Source organism: Pimephales promelas, chromosome 7, assembly GCF_988280905.1.
Source record: "Pimephales promelas chromosome 7, fPimPro1.hap1.1, whole genome shotgun sequence".
NCBI classification, from domain to species: Eukaryota; Metazoa; Chordata; class Actinopteri; order Cypriniformes; family Leuciscidae; genus Pimephales; species Pimephales promelas.
In genome coordinates this window covers 17328832-17348045 of record NC_142775.1, presented here as the reverse complement: position 1 = coordinate 17348045, position 19214 = coordinate 17328832, and the positions used below count along the sequence as shown (strand labels likewise).

At 35.2% G+C, this 19214-nt stretch overlaps 1 protein-coding gene across 1 annotated transcript; it reads left to right on the top strand.

The window, feature by feature from the left end:
- The first annotated feature begins 2044 nt into the window (after positions 1-2044).
- shox (shox homeobox) lies at positions 2045-10511 on the top strand. Its single transcript, XM_039687822.2, has 6 exons — positions 2045-2435; positions 3670-3878; positions 6281-6338; positions 6647-6735; positions 8102-8317; positions 8594-10511. Exons 1-6 carry the CDS (start codon positions 2183-2185, stop codon positions 8681-8683), a joined length of 915 nt encoding a protein of 304 aa, XP_039543756.2. The 5' UTR covers positions 2045-2182; the 3' UTR covers positions 8684-10511.
- The last annotated feature ends 8703 nt before the right edge of the window (positions 10512-19214 follow it).

The window sequence follows — 19214 nt, the reverse complement described above, 5'->3', positions numbered from 1 at the left end:
TGTTTAATGCTGGTAAACTTCATCCAAACACAACTGCGGCACCAAATTCGCAAGGTCGCATACGTTTTCCGAACGAATAGAGAGAGAGAGAGAGAGGGAGAGAGAGAGAGAGAGAGAGAGAGAGAGAGAGAGAGAGAGAGAGAGAGAGAGAGAGAGAGAGAGAGAGAGAGAGAGAGAGAGAGAGAGAGAGAGAGAGAGAGAATATAATTCCTGCGCCTTTAAGAACTGTCTGCTACTAAACTTCAGTGACACTAGTGAGGCAGAAGAACAGACTTGTCGTTTACTCACGTATGTATAGCGTAGAGGCTACGTATCAATTCTACAATCCGTTAAAGTGAACTAGGTTTTTAAAAAGGCCAGCTAGAAGGTATCACAGCAGAAAAGCTGAAAATATTAAGGCCTACCCGTCTGCTCTAAGCTATAATAAAAACAACTGAGAAAGGAGTAATCCAACTTCATAAGCAGCGGTGTTTCAGCTTACTCTTGGAATCTCCCGGAATCAAAAGTGCACCTGTCTGACACACTTTATCCTTCCCTTGACGTGACCCTGCAAATGAGTTTCCATCCATCATCACTGCTTAAATATAGACAATATTGCCCAGTTAAAATAAAAAATAAATACAGAATATGAAATAGAATATGAATTCTCTTTTTATTTTATTTTTGCATAGAGAAAAAAAAAATTCTAGTTTGGAAAAAAAGTGATTTCTTTAAATGGAATCAAAAATTAGAGAACATGAATCACATGGTCGTAGGTTAGAAAAATATTCAAATATGGGACTGCAGTCTTGAATGAGGATGGATTTAGCTAATAAATAAATCGCTATCAAACACGTCATCTGTGAGGTTTACATGAGCAATTTCACACCACGGATATTCACAGGGGATCGTAACATCCTTTTGATTCTGCCCTTTTTATTCTCGCCCTGCACTGATCCGTCCATGCGATAATATCATAGCACCATATCCGAGAGACTTATGCATTTCTCAAATAACCACACTAGAAATAAATGCTGATGATTGTGTCGGATGCATTTATATTTTATATATTACATTTAAATAATTAAAAAAATTTCAATTCTTAAATATTTTGAGAGCATTTACCCACAAGGACTAGATAAACAAATATATAACATATATTACCATATATAACAAATATATAATTATTTATTATTATTATTATTATTATTATTATTATCAGTGGTACAGTAACATGACTAGTGCAATTACCCTGAAACAATTATTGCAAATGCGCCTACAAATTTTGTTCTACAATCACACCAAATGTTTTCTTATCTTTGCTTGTGGATGTTAAATAGGCAATGCATTTATAAAGTAGACAGGCCTATTTGGACAACAATGTTTTTAAAATGTTTAATAAAATTACTTTTTCCTAATAAAATAAAAGCGCAGCCTACGGGACACAATTATAACCAACTGGAATATCTGTATGAACAAAAGCGGCCAGTTTACGATATCACCTTATCAACATACCATAGCCTTAAAATGTAATAATAAATTAGCCTATATTATATTTATGCAATCTAAATATTATATGAATATGTACAATAATTTAAAATATAAATAAATTTAATAAATTATTTATATTTACGATGAATAGCCTAGCTGACAAACTAAACAAAACATAGAAAATAATGAAAATATCGAAAAGTTGTCTACAAATGGGACGCTCATGTCTATTTTCGCTTGAATTGTTTCTTTTTCTTCGATCGGCAAAAGTCTCTATAGCTTCTGTCCATGTTAACGTCAATATACCAAAATGAACTGATAATGTCATGATGCAATATTCATATCCTCTAATTGCGTCAGTGAAATTATCACAGAATTAATTAAACACGGTTCCCATTTCCAATTGACCACACGGCACTGTAGGAATCCTAATTAATTATAATTAAATTAAGGGGAGTCCATCCAGTGCAGAATTGATTTGAGGAAAAGCCGCTGAAAGTTGAATTCAGAAGCGCCTGTAATGACTCCAGACATGATGGCGATGGGGGCCGGGCTGAGGTGGCCGTGTATAAATAGTGTGATCTGAAAAACACAGACATAACAGCAGGAGTGATCTAAACCTTCTACACGCAAACATTTCACCGAAATCACTGCTGAGCAGACACAAAGATCCGCGTTAGATTCATTTTAAAGTGGATTTCCGTAATCAGCTATGGAAGAACTCACGGCGTTCGTGTCGAAATCCTTCGATCAGAAAAGCAAGGAGACCAGCAAAGAAAGCATCACGTACAGGGAAGTTTTGGAGAGTGGTTTAGCCCGAGCTAGAGAGCTGGGAAACTCGGAGACCAACCTTCAGGAGATTACAGAAACCAACAACAACCATTGTCCAGTACACCTTTACAAGGAGCACGTAGACCTGGAAAAGGAGAAATTGAAGGAGTTTAACGTGACACGGGCTGCTGACGGTGAGTTACACCATAAGCAAAGTGTAATGTGTTTCACTGGAGACGCGTTTACAACTAGGTTTTACGCGCGAACACGTTTGGCGTTGTTGAAATATCGATACAATCTGAATTACAGTATTGAGGTCATTTTCATTATCTTAAAAAGAAAGATTTCGATTGTGTTAAGAGGCTAACTAGCATGCGAGTGGAGAATTTCAAGCTGTATTCAGCTGATGCAATGGTTCGTTGATGTGTGTGCCGTGTGGAGGCTGTTTTCTTTTGTAAAAGAACAGAAATACACGATAGGCAATTTTAAGAAAGAGAATAACTATACATTTATTTAAAAAATAGTCGCCTGTCCTCACATGTGTAATTACAGTCAAAACAATAGGCCCATGTCTTGTCAAATTTGAAAGAATGATCTATCAATGTATTCCTTAGCGTTCTTAAAATTGCCAAATGACTAAAGACACGTATTTGCTCTTTACGCACAAAACACTTAAAGTAAAAAAAGAATATAATTTTTAATGAACCAGGTGGGTGATAATATTTTGACAGTTTGTTTTTGGAATACAAATGTATTATTATTAATAATTGATCAATTTAAATGTCATTAATACATTAAAAAACAAAACAACAGACACGATTCCTTTAAAATAATTAGAGAAAACAAATTATTGCAGTATAAAGATAGCTAATAATTTAGCATTTAAGTATTTATGATCTTATAAGATACATTTAACTTGCAAAAGTACACTTTTTTGTAATACTGCTCTGGATTGAGGATACAGCTCTTTTTTTTTTTTTTTTTAAAGTGCAAAGCATTGGCTTTGTAAACTTCTAATGTCTCCTAATATCTTAATGCAATTTTAAAATTACATAATGATCTAATCTATTTATATATGTATGTCCCTTAAATATAAGAATCTGCCACTTAAAAGTTGTGCATATAAAAGTTTCGAGAACATGTATGGTTTTATTTGCAAGTCTATTTTATTTGTAGCCCTACGCTTTGAAGCGGTTTTCCAAAATTGTTTCAAAGCAGCAGTAAGTCATTGTTCATCTCGGATTTTATATAACAAAATTGTTTTAATTTGTAAGCTAAAGTGTAGACACGTCATATCAATTAGATTTAGGGTATTGTGTCTGCCGAGTAGAATTTTTGCCATTTGCAATTTAAAAAAAAAAAAACAAAAAAAACTCATAACGCTTTAAAGAAAAGCTTTGTTTATGTGTTCATTTTGTATTTTCACAGGAATTTACGACTGCAAAGACAAGAAGGAGGATGTGAAATCAGAGGACGAGGACGCACAGAGTAAACTGAAGCAGAGACGGAGCAGGACAAATTTTACCTTAGAGCAGCTGAATGAACTGGAGCGCTTATTTGATGAGACGCATTACCCGGACGCCTTCATGCGGGAGGAGTTGAGTCAGAGACTGGGGCTGTCTGAGGCCCGCGTGCAGGTAAGCTTACATTCACTTCACTGATTCTGATTGTATTTTTATTCTTCATTTATTTATTTTTTTGTAGTTAAAAAAATAGAACCGATAAAACAAGCAAATATCAAAAATTACAACATTAAAATATGAATAATTGAAAACTGCCAGAGAACGTGTAGATTAATTTTTAAACGAATGCATCTTTTAGGGGAAATGCAAATAACCTGAATGTCAATTGGGGGTTCTGTGTCACTCATTTTTCATTGTTTTACGTATGGTCTTGAGATAGTTTAAAGTAGGCCTGTGTGTGGAAATACAACCATAATCAGCGTGGCATAAAAATAATATCCACGGAGGTTATTCATAATCTGTTTATTGCTTTTATATATAATATTAGCAAGTGATATAAATAATACGTCTCTTATAATAGCGCTTTTGTGTTGTTTATGTTATGCCAAGAGGAGTTTGTGACGCTAACTTAGTGCCAGTAAACTAAAGGGTTTTTGTTATCAGCTTATAAAGTTAGAAATAACAGGCACTCTGTTTATAACGTAGCGACTGTTAAACACTTATAAATACGTGGGAGTGAACTGGCAATTGATATATAATAAAATAAATAGTAGGCTAACCTTGTGGTCGCTAGCTAGCTGGCCTTTTTTTTCTCCAACACATTTGCTAAAGTGGGCTAGATTAAATTTGTATATAACACCATGCGTCTGAGATGTTTAACATTTGGAAACAGTTGTTGTTACATTCACTCGCACACAAAGCATTTGTGTTATCTTTCGATTTATGCGGGTTCAGTTTCAGTGGTGAGTGTGTGTATGAAATAGCCTTTTAGTTCTTGCAGCAGAAGCTATAGGCTATTCAAAGGAAAACTTGCTTATGTGCTGCAGAAAGATCTAACCACATCATTAAAATTAATGAAGAGATTGAACCGCTGCTGCAGGGGATACCTTCTTATGTCACTCACCTCATTTTCTCCAACCTTATCTTTGTAATATCTGCCATTGGCCTGATATACTGTTCCTAAAAAAATGTATTAGGAATAATTCAATTCGGTCTTAACTCCTACAGTGACATACCTCGTGTTACAAAATGTAATGGGAAAATAAGTAACATTGTTTGCCAGTGTGACAGCTTGCAAGCACGACGTTTTTTAATGTTTCAGAAGCGGAGGCGAAATTAGATTAAGAGAGGAGACCAAACTGTGATTTAAACCAAAAATTCATAAAACGCCTCTTCTCTATGGCATTTTATGACTCGCATCACATTTTAAAATTTGCAGAGAAGTCTGAGTTAAACGCTATGGACGTGAAGTAAGCTTAGTTGATATGAACCTGCTACAGGCCTACTAGAAGCCCCACGCCGACCAGCTGTCAAGAATCTAATTGAAAGTTATGAGACCTCAGTGAGGAGAAGGCAGTAATTCAATTACGACTAATATCTTTCGGTTTTTGGTGCAGGGCTAAATTAAATGTCATTATTCACTGTCTCTAATAAAAATCAAACGGAAATCAGATTAGGGTATTTGTGAACCGCATCATTGAGTGGTCCTTAATGAAGAAATAACTGTCGAAACCAGTGTAGCTCACTTTCCATAGCATAGTGCTGGATAATTACAATCGATCAAAGATTGAAATATGATGCATTCATTGTGGCCCATTTTAAGTCACACATTGACTAATAATAATAATAATAATAATAATAAATAAATAATAATATGTCACAATGAAAAAAACGGATTGTCTTTCAAAGAACAGGTTGACAGAGCGTTTGCTTTTAAATTTTAATGAGCGAGTCTGAGCGTTTAATAGTCTGCATGATTTAACTGAACTGACCAGAGCGAGTAATGATGGAGAACTAAATTCACATTGTTCAAAATTATTATTTCCCACCTTTTCAAGCACATATGGCTATATGCAGCAGCAAATTAATTTTATGAGGGGAAAAAAGATTTTATATAAAAAAGAACAGCCTCTTTTTCACCGATTTAAAAATTGTCGGTTAGCCAATATGGTGCTATGACAAAGGCCTGTAGGCCTATGGTCACTTATTTACCAAAAAAAAAAGGGAAGGAAAAAACACTAAAATGTAAGAATATGCTACATAAATAATTAAATTGTGTAGAAGATTTAAAAAAAAAAAAACTGCCATAAACATGATGAAGAGTTGTTGAACAATGGATAACAAAACACGCTTTTCCTATTAAAGTGTTTACTAAAGTATAGCCTAAAATTAACAAATTAATACAACATAAAATGAAATTGTTTTTACGTAGGCCTAATGCAAGTTGCAGGGGAAAACTGTGTAGTGTAGCCTATAATAAATGTGCAATTATTATTATTATTAATATTATTATTATTATTTAATGTCGTGAATGGTGGTGAACACGCAAGCATAACCGTGTTTTATTTCTTTTTTAGGTATGGTTTCAGAACAGAAGAGCGAAATGCCGAAAACAGGAAAATCAAATGCACAAAGGTAAAATGCTTAAATAATATTTTAATAACATAATTTTTTTTTTTCTGTGTAAAAAATAAGGCTATATTTCGATTTTATGCATATATATTTTTATTTAATTCACGGGACTTGATAAACGGCCCAAGTCGTAGTAGCCTCCAACCTTATCGGGTTGGTCCTGAGCACGTGCAAACATCATTGCGCCGCAGCTCTGACAACACGCCATTTTAGAACTCATTACATTTTAAATTTCATTAAAATGGTGAAATAATTTACCTTAACAAGTCATCACAACTAGCTTTGATCATTTATCATTCTTTTCTATTCAGGTGTTATTTTGGGCACCGCGAGTCACCTGGACGCGTGCAGGGTAGCTCCTTACGTCAATATGGGCGCACTCCGAATGCCATTTCAACAGGTAAGAATAATATTTTGTGCATTCAAATGTTCTCATTTTGATAACAGCATGCATCCAAATGCAAATGTGCAGTTCAGTCGACTAAATCTCGCCTAACCATAACACCTGCCTAAAAGTAGCCAGTGGCCGAGAAAATGCAATCTGATTTGACGCTAGTCTCCATGCGTCGTGCGAAGGGCGCGAACCTTTCACCTCCGGGACCCGATGAGAGACGAATGAGATAAGAGGGACCGAGAGACATTTCATCTGGTGGTGAAGAACTGTCTGCATCACCCAGAAGAGAGAGCAGCCATAATTAAGCTAATAGCACAGCGAGGGGAAGGCAGATAAAAGAGATTATGAAAGAGGAATAACGCACTGATGGTTATTGGCACTGAGCAGCATTGGCAGGGCCCATGCTAAGGACTGAATACTGAACACCACAAATGTCCACCACCTGTTGTTCTGACTGCCCCTGTAGTGGGCTTGCACAGTCCAATTTGACTGATTCGAGACACTGGAGCAAGTCCTGTTTTAATTCTGAGGTAATTAAAATAAATGCAAGTGCCAAGGATAAAGTCAGAAGGCCCGTGGTTAGAAATTGCAAGTAGCAAAGAAACTCAGATGCGACGGGCTGTATTTATACCTGATTATTTTCCTAAAATAACAGACATTATTTATCCTCCTTTCAAAGTAATCTCCCTATGCTTCGTATTCACGTGGAAAACAAAAAAAGAAACACTGGTGAAACATTCTTTCCCAGTGTCAAAACTTGTGCTGCTTGTCAGATGTGGTATTTAAGTTGGACCGCAAAATGTAAAGCTTTGAAATATTTATGATCCCTGTGCTGAGAAAGATGCATGAGAAGAATACTAAAAAAGAAAATAAAAAATAAGTCACTTTTAAAGTCGGCAGATGTCTAATTTCCACCTCATCTTACTGAAATAATTGCTAAGAATCCGCAACCTGATATTTTATGCTGCCTGCTTACATCTTTTTTTCCCCCCCTAGGAACTATGCGAATAAATATTTATATATATATGAGAATGAATATTTTGGGTGCGAAATTGTTTATTTATGCCATTGAATATATAATTAAGATTACATGTTGCAGCTTTTAATGGTTGTACGCAAAGATTCAGCGTGGATCAAACTAATATGCTGAGATTTGCAGCTGATGGACGTCCTTTGACTATTAAGCTGTCTGAACGCATTGCATAATTCAGCTCAAGAGCAGATGAAAAAGAATGCACTGAGTTGAGTGAGTGTTTTCAATGAAAGCACACAGTTGGAGCGGTGTCCGAGCCTGAAAGCAGATCCCTGCCGCTCCTCGAGCTGACCCCGCGGCCGCCGACTAACTCCGTGTTTGTTTTTGCTCGCCCCGCAGGTCCAAGCTCAGCTACAGTTGGAGGGGGTCGGAACACACTCCCATCCTCATCTGCACCCACACCTCGCGGCCCACGCTCCCTATCTGATGTTCCCGCCCCCGCCCTTTGGATTACCGATCGCGTCGCTGGCAGACTCGGCCTCTGCGGCGGCCGCCGTGGTAGCGGCTGCCAAGAGCAATAGCAAGAACTCCAGCATCGCCGACCTGCGACTCAAGGCAAGAAAACACGCCGAGGCGCTGGGACTCTGACCCCCATGGGCTTCTCTGCTGCTCTGAACTGATAATTGCTTCTAACACAAGACTAAGCCTGTGAAAAGGCCGTGACACTCACAGTTAAAACAAAACAAAATAAAAACAAAAAAAGGGGTGTAAGGGGAGAGAGAATGAGAGAGAGAGAGAAAAAAAGTCACAAAAACCAGCTGCCAAAACAAACCACTTGTAGAGAAAGGTAATTAAATACCAATGAATCACCTTTTACTTTTCGCCCAACAGGCAGGACTTCTTGGAGGCCACTGGCTCAGCCCTTTCCAGGCACAGATCACAGCCCCAGGACCATACAAAAATGTCTGGATGTCTGTCTGAAAACCAGCGTTTAGGAGAGAAGACTTTTTTTAAAAACAAAAAAAGCAAAAGGCAGACACAGAGTGAGGCTAGAGGTTGTGTTTTTTTACGGACAGACACTGAAACTTTGGAAGCTCAACCTCAAAGTGAAAAGAAAGAGACGGCCATATTTGCCTCCTACCACTGTGCCGCTGCCTAGTGCACGTGCTCAATTGAAGGATAGACCTATTGGGGCTGGCCTCCATTGTAACTGACATACATCTATGTTGATCACTGCCATGATAACCCTACACTACAATTCATACCTAAAGCCGTTATTTGCTCATTTTTGATTTTTTTCCTTCTTCTCTTTTTTTTTGGTCACTCTGCTGTGGACAAAGACTGGAAACAGCAATAACATCAATGGCACAATCGCCTGGTTTTTAGCCGGATTTCTTATGATTCTTTCTGTTTTAGGAGGAAATGTTGCATTGCTGTTATTTTCCTTCTGGGCATGTGTATGGACTTTTAGCTTTCATTCTCATATTTTGTGCTCTCTTTTTTATGTGATGTGTCCTGGAATAGAAGTGAACCTAGCTTTTGCACTTCAGGTCTTGTATTAAGGTGTTTACAATCCTTAATGGAAGATGTACTACTTTTATGTACGGGGGAAAAACAAATTGGCTTTCGTTTCGCTGAAATACATTTAAAATCCCCTTTTCTGTTTGTTTCAAAAAGGATAAACAGTAACTTTGTAATTTAACATTTTAAGACACATCAGTTTAACTGAAATGCAATTATGTGCAGTTAAGTGCAATACTGTAAATATGGAAAACGTAATATAGCGGTCGATGTTTGCGAATTAAACAATGATTTTTAACTTGTTGGGTTTTCGGCACTGACGTCGATGTGTTGAAAGTTCTTTGCCGCAGACACATCTTTAAAAGCTGTGTAGAAGGTAATTTGCTGACTCATTCGCAATGTGCCATAACTCCCCAAAGTTTAACGGTATTCAAATACACGAGCATTTAAAGAGACACTGATATCACCTTTCGGAAAAAATTCATTTGACACTGTACAAAACTGCTCTAGGTTCATGGGTCATAAACATATGTTTTTTTAACATAACAATAAATCCACCAAAGACAGCAATTTGATCACATTAATAGAGGTAGAATTATTTAATGCTCCAAAATCATTTACAGTATGACATGCGTTTTAGCAACTGCATACACTGTCCTCCCCTTCAAGCTGTTCCCTGAAAATATCAAAATTGAATACATCACGCTCTAGAAAACAGTATTATTTCCGTAAGCGTACTATGAAACAAATCGCCAGTTCGGAGATCGATTGCCTTTGAACTACAGTAGTAGATCTCGGTCAGGTCTACCTCGAACAATAATCGCTACATTGTGGGCCGTTTTCGTTGTTCACCATTACGGTTGTTTAGGAATGTTTCTGTTTCTTTCATTGGGGTCATAGGTGCTTTTATTTATTATTTGATCTGAAAGTTTATAAATGTTAAATAGTCGAATAATTTCAAGTGTACATATTTACATGGCTTTGCATTTATTTTTATATATTTTTTAAATGTTAACATTTGCAACAGTTTTAAGCAAACGTGTGACTGCAGTACATTTGTTTGACTAAAATGTAGCGTGTTTGAGTTTACAAACATTTCAGGGATGGTGGATGAAACTTTGTGTTGAGATTTTCTTGATGCTCCAAGGAATTTGTTGTATCCCATCATATTGCATATGCAAGCATGCCCAAAACATGATTCGCCATTGAGTTTTTTTCTGTTGTTTCACTTAAAAAAAAAGAATGTACATCTTGTACAAGTAATCTATCAATAAAAGTTATAAATATTTGTAAGAGAGTTTGTAAAACTTTGTGGCCCTCTGAAATTTTATGAATAAAAGGATGCTCTGCTTCAGATACCTTCTTATGTAATATGCACACAATATTATTTCCAAGACTCTTTATAGAGGAGCCACAAAATATCGTAAAAGCTAAAAGTTGTTTCAAATGAAATGGGAATTTATTTTCTAGCATGAAGGTGATATGACACAGAATTAGCTAAAAAAAAGAAGCAACCTAACTATCCTAGATGTCCATAATGATCTAAGTCTAATCGGAAAAAAATCATGCCTTGGTCATGTATGAGTTGCAATGCATTTGTACCCTCCATATATCTTAAACTGACATCACAGTCACAACTGACTTTAGCAAGCCTTTTTTTGGATGGCTTGTTGCATCTGGAAACCCAAATCCAGATGTGTGTACACAAAGTAATTACAGCAGGCAACATAGTGGCTTTTTGTCTAAATCGCATGGAGAAATTAGTCCAAATGGCGTCCTGTTGAGCAAGTACCCCTTAAAAGGTCGGAGCACGTTTAATTTGTAGCTTAGCACTCATACATCAAGATGGAGTGATATAGGCCGAGGCTGATACCTGCACATTAGGGTACTGACCTCTGGCTGGGGTCTGCTGGATGAAGCAGAACATAACAGCATCCTTTTATGTACTCTAATAATTGGCAACGTAGGACCGCCATCAATCAAGCCACACCAAGTTGAGGTTTCTTTTTCAACATGCACAAAACACACAAAGGTATTTATATTGGCCGCAAGTCACAAATAAAGACAAACAAGCAGCCTATGAAAGGGCTTAATTAAAAGTAAACCAAACTTTTTTTTTTTATTGAATCAAATGTTATTGCTCACATTAAAAGTGACTTGGTTTTATTGCAGTTGTACGGCTGACAATACTAAAGCTGACTTAACATTTTGTTTTATAGGCTATATTATATATCTATATAATCACATTTCAGAAGATACTTGAAGAGTTCAGATGCAAAAGCCTCTAAATGCCATTTGAAATTTTCTTCTAAAATGGTCATTTTTATCAAGCTTATATATTCAAGTTCAGTAATTTCACTTAAATGACAATTAATAGGTAATCCTCATTGCAATTTAAGTGAAATTACTGAACTTAAATATACAAGCTTGATAAAAATGATCATTCTAGAAGAAAATTTCAAATGGCACTTAGAGGCTTTTGCATCTGAACTCTTCACTTCCAATTCTAGTGCATTTGGTGTAGAACACTTATTGTGACATCTAACACCTGACAGTATTATTAAAATATGAAAAGCTGAAATACATTCTAAACAGGACAATGAAATTATTTTGAGAGAGAAAAAGCTTAAATGAGAAGAACTTAAAAGATGATACCTTTTAACTTCACATGAGCCGTATCAACATCAACAAGACTATGTCCAAATGGAACTGTATGGAAATGTTTAATCTGTTAAACCTATTTAATCTGTTAAAACAAAGCTGTAAAGTAGAAAGAGGATGTAAAAAAGGGTGTTGGGAATTCTAGCTGGAAAAGTTCTAAGCGTTCACATCAGGACTTCAGGAGATTGAGAGCAAATTCAGTCTTTGACAACCCCTTTCATTAGCAATGGGCCAAATGAACAAGGAGCTGGGCTTCAGTAACTGGAAAACATTCGTCGGTTCTTCAACAGTAAGTGTTCACCTCCACTTCAAAATTAATGATAGTGAATAAGTAACCTGGAACCTTGGGAACTTTTTAAATGCTTTAATGTTTACAGTTCCTCATTTTAAAAGGTGTTGTGCTGAATTCATATGCGCAAGCAAAATTACAAAAATCTGGAGCAGGACTTAGTAATTTAGGTTTATGAACTACATGAACTCAAAGAACTAACATTAACTAAAATCTCCAGATCTGATAAACTTTAAAATCTAAATGATATGTTTGTAGCCAGTTCTTGTATCCAGTTTTAGGAGAAACAATGGAAAACATCACTAAACACTTGTGTGTTGTTCAACCATATCAGCCATATCACTATCACTATCACTATCACTATCACTATCACTATCACTCTGTCGTAGCCCTCAATCGGGTCCATACGACCCCAATCGACTTTTACTTAACAACAAAAAAGGTTCCCTTCATCTCAGTGGAATAAGATTTTGTGACTTTTCATACATTATCTATCTATACACACACACACACACACACACACAAACTGGGCTTGATTCGGTTGTTTTGAAGGTATGTAAAAAATGTTTACACTTCTGGTCTTTAGGGTCAATATGACCCCACATTGAAATGAATGTGACATGTGAAAAAAACGAAATATATTTTATTCATGTGTCAAAAAAAAAAAAAATTCTGGCATAAATCAGAAAACGTTTGCACAGAAATGAAGGCCTAGAACTGGAGCATAAATGCAATGTATCATAATAAATAATATTTGATATGCAAGCTATTGGTGTAGTTGAGGAATTGTGTGGTATTTGGATAGAGAAGTACTTTATATCTCCAAAAACACAGCATTAATGAATAGATGAGAAGTAAACAAAAAAAAAGATATATTATTTGTATGATTAAATTTTTTTTTTTGTACAATCAATCATTTACTCAATCATTGATGGGGTCGTACAGGCCCCGAAGCCCATTTGAAGATTAAGGTTATGAGAATTACCAACGCATTCGCATCCTTTAGCGTCATATGTGAACGTGTATACTACGCACATGGCACCCGTTATCGTTAATATAACACGCGCTGTGATGGTTAGGTTTAGGTGTGGGGCAGGGTAGGGTAGTCTATTACGATAAAGGATTTATGATGCCTTGGGTTCACGTGTTATATTAACGATAAAGGGTGCCATGTGCGTAGTATAGCGCCGTTTTTGCATATAGCATCACATATGATGCTAAAGGATGAGAACGGGCTCGAATTACAAGTCAAGCGAGGAAAAACTTGTTATTAAAATGAAGACTTGATATAAAGTCGGGGTATTTCTAGAAAATAAATGAAAACCATGCTATATGCAGTTAAAGTAATCAAAAAACATATAGCCTACAAGTCTAGATGCAACACTGCATAGCAGTGCTGGGTGAAAATATTAAAACACGCCTGAAACAATGAAATCTGTTTGGAGCAATCTTTATTCAAAGTCACCAGCAGTGAATTAAGCCTTGATATTGATTTGACCATGAAGACTTAAAAGAGAACTAAAGCTTGTGAAAACAAAGGATGACAGCAATCTGTCCATCTGGGACTATTTTAGTTTTTTTTAGCCATTAAATCTCAAGTTTTCTTGGTCTGGTATTGCTTTCTTACCAGTTAGAATCTGTTGTATGTTGAAGTATCAAACTAAAACCCTACAGGACCTGGATCTAACAGAATAGTAAAGTAGCAAGTCTATTCTTTAAGTGCAATTTCTCTTGCAGCAGAAAAGTTACGATTCAAAATCTGTTAGCCTCCACTTTGAGAGACAAGGTATAGTACCTTGCTGGTTTTCCTGTAAGAAGTGAGAAACCATTTGAAAGGTTCATGAACCTGATCTTCTCAAAACAAAAACTGGTCAGAAATGGCCATATTTCTGAAAAGGTACAGTAAGATATCACAAAAAATTACTGAATTCATTTGTAGAAACATAAAGACTTTGAAATGACAAGGTAATTAATCAAATCTGGTCGCAAATTATGTGCATACCACAAATTAAAAGGACTTTAAAAAGCAGTTTAGCTACAACAGGACAAAAAAAATGTTTTAATGGCTAATTCAGAACATGCTTAAATAGTCAAATCTAGAGTGCATAATAATAATAAATAAAAAAACTGTTTCCATTTACAGTACAGAGAAAGTGTTTCTTGTTTATGCAATTTTCACAACAAAAGGCTTGGTTGCCGTCTACATTTTGTGAAACCTCTTATTGTTTAAATGTAATTATGCCTTCAGTTAGACATAACTAAAATCTATTGATTCTGAGATCATGGCCTTCCAGACAGAAAATCAGATAAAACCAAACATTTATCTCTCGTTAAGATGTTGATTATTGTAAAATATTATACTTGCTGATATTCACTGAGCAAAACAACTCTGAAGCCTAAGTTAAGATCTTGTATAAAAAATAATAGGAACACTGTAAAAATACATTGTTGGTTTAACTTAAAAAAATGAAGTAACCTGGTTGCCTTAAAATTTTAAGTTGATTGAACTGGAAAAACTGAGTTAATACAATGAAGGAGATTAATTTAATCATCAGAAACTCAAAATAATAAGTTATCTCAACTAAATAAATTATTTAAGTTGATTTGACAAAAGAAAATATGTTGTGATAACAAATCTTGAAAATATTTTTTTTTTACAGAATATTTGAACTGGAATGAATACCAGCGCTGTTTTTCGCTTTCATTTCTGGTTACAAAAAGTAATACACAATAAAGTTGACTGTCTCTGTCATTCCCATGGCTTTCAGATAAGCTTCATGAGTGAAAGGCTGGCGACGCAGTGAAAAGTGGGAATCTTTTCTTATAGTGGGAATCAAAGTCAGATGCTTCAGAGGCAACTGAGTTTTCAATGCACTTAGTCGATCTCCCTCTTTTGGGAGATAAAACCAGTTAAGCGCTCTCATGTGAATGCAATGCAGCGATGCAATATTGAATGATGAAAATTTTTAAATCCATTTCACTGTTTACTGCCTTAATGTCACACTATATGCTTCACAATCTCTACACATTAAGTATATGTCATTCAAGATGTGAACAGATGCTACTGTTTGAAATGACTCCATAGTGTCATAAGGTTAAGACTTGTTCTGTACAAGTGATTAAACAATAGTTAACTTTTTTTGTAGCAAAACAAGTGAATATTAATAAAGTAAATACTAATATTAATAAAGTAGATACACTGTTAAAATATATATTTTCATGATTTGTAATCACAACATTTTTTCTTTTGTTAAATCAACTTAAATAATTTAGTTTCTGATGCTTAAATCAATCTCCTTCATTGTATTAACTCATTTTTTTTCAGTTCAATGAACAAGACAACCAGGAAAAACTTTATTTTTTTAAGTTAAACCAACGTTATTTTTTTTTTTGAGTGACATGGAGAGAAAGACTGACCAAGTTTGTTCTACAGACAAAGTAGTTTTTTTGACTGGATCTAGAATGCCCCAAAAAAGATGATTTTATAATACAGATAAAGGTGTTTTATAACCTAAATCATAATATTTTTTACCACACCAGTACGCAAAATTACTTACTGGGACAAATTCAACGTTCATGCAAGTTACGTTTCAAAAACCCACTAATTCCAAGTGTTTGTCCATATGGGACAAACTGTTTGTCTGGAAGTTTTTTTGATAATCTACCGTGACTTTTCGCTGTGTATAATCTAAACCGCACACTAAGCTTTGTGTAAACCATGGCCCAGTCTTTCAGCTTCTATGTTGTCACTGTCAATTTGATTCAAAGTCTAATGTAGAGACCGTTATTGTGCAAAAAATGACTTCCTTAACCCTTACGGTCAGCAACATGAAGAGAGAAGGTTTACAGAACATCAAGAGAAAACTTTTTCTGAAAAAAAAAAAAAAAATGATAGTAGAGAAAGCCATTATTTGAGTATTGTGACAAACCGATAACAATAAAGCACACTGCCACAATATATACCACATCTCTAGTTGTCTGAAAATATCAAACCACCAAAAATATGATGGGAAAACAATGCCGACGAAATCTAAATCTAAACATTTCAGCATTTATTGAGATGCTTGTCATTTGAGCCTTTGCTATAGGGTGAACCAGAGATGAAACAACATTAGATTCTCAAAAAAACAGACCAGGCTCAATTTAGAGGAGGTAACACAACTGTGAGCTAGAGGCTAAGCAGAAACTCACATGCAGGAAAAAAAAAAAAAACACCCATAAAAATATAAAGCACACCAGATGATCAAACGAATCCGACTAAAATACTAAACTAAAAATAGGAACGCACAAGTAAGGTGTATGTATAATGTAGCAAAAAGTGCATAATGACTTAACATGGGACATTTTAGTCTAGATTACTAGCCACAATACAATGGTGTTCAGTAACAAAATACTATCATCCTACATCAAATAAAATGCAGGTCCTGTTTCTGTAGAAGGTCATGATACTTTCTCTTCAGTCTTCAGTAATGCGACTGAGATTTCAGCAGATGGAGCCTCAGCATATCCTGGGTGAATGTTAATGAAAAGCAAGCAGCCCACCTAAGCAGTTTACATGGTGTAGAATCGCTGTGAGCCATGCTAAAGCGATCCCTCCACTCATACAAATAAAGAGCACTTGAGGGGGAAATAATTATATGCCAATTCCAGACTAAGGGTCAAATGTGTTACAGTGTAAATGCAAATATCATCTTGTATTTTTTATTTTTTTTTATGTTATTGAGAGGGGCAGTGCCTGAAACGGTATCTTAGACCTACTATTAATCAGATCTTCTTAGGCAAAGTACCAACAGTTTAACAAACAAGGCATGTGTTCGCATTACATGAAGCAAACGTGAAATTTCACATTTAGATTGCGGGTATTTGCTGGATTGTCAAGGCCTCAAAGGATTTCTTACGGGATTACCACAGGGCTGCTGGGCTAAGCTATGGTCTCACACCCTACATTCTAAGTGCAAGAGGTCGAAGTGGGCTGAATACATTTCAGTGCTATCCTGAGGGGAACTTTAAAATCATGGCATTTAGAAAAACACACTCGAAAATTATTGTTTGGGTCCTTTGTGTACCGTTACGGCTGAAATTGTCCATCAAAATAGTGCTTTGAGTGTGTGGTCACATAATATGAAATCAATATTGTCAATGAAAAAGACCACACTCATTTCAGTGAGACATATATCCTAATAATCATAATAAAGTCTGTTTCGACACGTTGTCTTACCGAGGTCACCACGGGCCACCCTTCCCCAATTATTATAGAGAGCTTTGAGAAATTATTCTTGTGATAAACCATGTTTTCTTGACGAACAGGTAAGTATTTTAAATAAATAAATACAATTAAATAAAACAAAATACAATCTAAAGCTTTTCTGGTAAGATTCATCAACATACATTAAAAACCCTTTACCTGTCACCCCCCCTTTTGATAACTGACATTAAAAATGCACTATACAAACTTAAATGGTTGTAATTCAAGAATGATTTGGAATATATATTTTAAAGAAAACAATCAGCAGATTATTACTGAAAAGAAAGCACTTCAAAAAATGAAAGTATGAAAAAGTTATGGAAGTTATAATTTACAGTAAATTAAATATACTTATATTTTTTTAATGTAAAATAAATATTTTACAAAATATGTTTTACTTTAAAATTACTATAAAATGAAAGCTATATATCTAACCGAGTTGTGTTCCAAATTTAAAGTTGATATCACAAAAATTGAAGTTCCCATGAGATTTTGTTTAGGCGTTATACCAAAAATAGCCACCGGGTGCCAATTAATTCCATAAAATTTAGTTGTATGCATTCTGCCATAACAAATTAATACATTTCTATCCGAATATCACTTCTGTCACTAAATATGGAACTTTGAAACTCAGACCTTTCTGACAATATGTGTTTTGTCAAGATTAGAAAAGGTTTTGATAATAAATTATGAAAGATGATTCCCAAAAGGGGAGGGGCCTAATAAAAAAAATAGCGTTTCTATGGTAAAGCAACGTCCAATTTCAAAACGGGTTTCAAAGGATGAATTTTGAGTTTGTAAGCTTTCAAATGATACCTAATTTATGATAACTGCTAAAATATGTGATATAATATATATATAATATTATACTTTTTAGAGGACTTCTTATCTTACTTCTTAAAATATAATTTCATCTTTTTTATTGACAAATACTAATTATGTTTTATTATGAACTTTTAGCACTAAAAACATAATTTTCAATTATTAAAAGTGTGAAGAATCGAAATCAAATCGAATTGCAAGCTTGTGAATCGAAATCTAATCGAATTGTGAAATTTGTGTCAATACCCAGCCCTAATAATTAGCATTGTCAGCATAGTAAACAAGAGTTACCACATAATAAAAAGGGTGGACATGGAATTATGTTAAATATTATTGAGCCAATCAAGGAATTTTATCAAACCAAAGGTGGAAATATGGACACAGGAAAACAAAAATAGAAGAAAAAACAAATAAGTGGACCACTAATGTCTCTGCAATATTGATAAGGTTCATAATAAAACAATGCAATAAACCAAACCAAAGCACTCACAATTAATCATGGTTAGCTGGGGGCACTTCCAAGAAAAATGATTTCATTTCAAGGGACAGTCTCAAGCGGACTCTAATGAGATTGACTTCTCAAGCTGTTCATTTTGCCGTAAGTTGGCCATTTTGACCATCTCAGACGTTTATGAGTGCTGTGAGAAAATGGCTGATGAAAGACAAAACAAGATTCCCGATTCTGCCAACATTATCCGCCAGGTCGGGTTCTCAGCCACAAGTCAAAGACATCAATTTGGACTAAACCAATTCACTAGCACATCAGTCTTTTTCTGCTTAACACGATTTCATAAAATATCCTTAACATTATGTTGCATTATAAAGCAATATATTTCACAAAAAGCACATAATGATTCTATGACAAACGAGAGCTTTAACAATGTTCAGTGCTGTCAGATAAAAGAAATGCACTGTAAATCAACTGAAGAGATGATCTTTGGCCAGTCAATGAGAAATAGGAACAGCGATTTCCA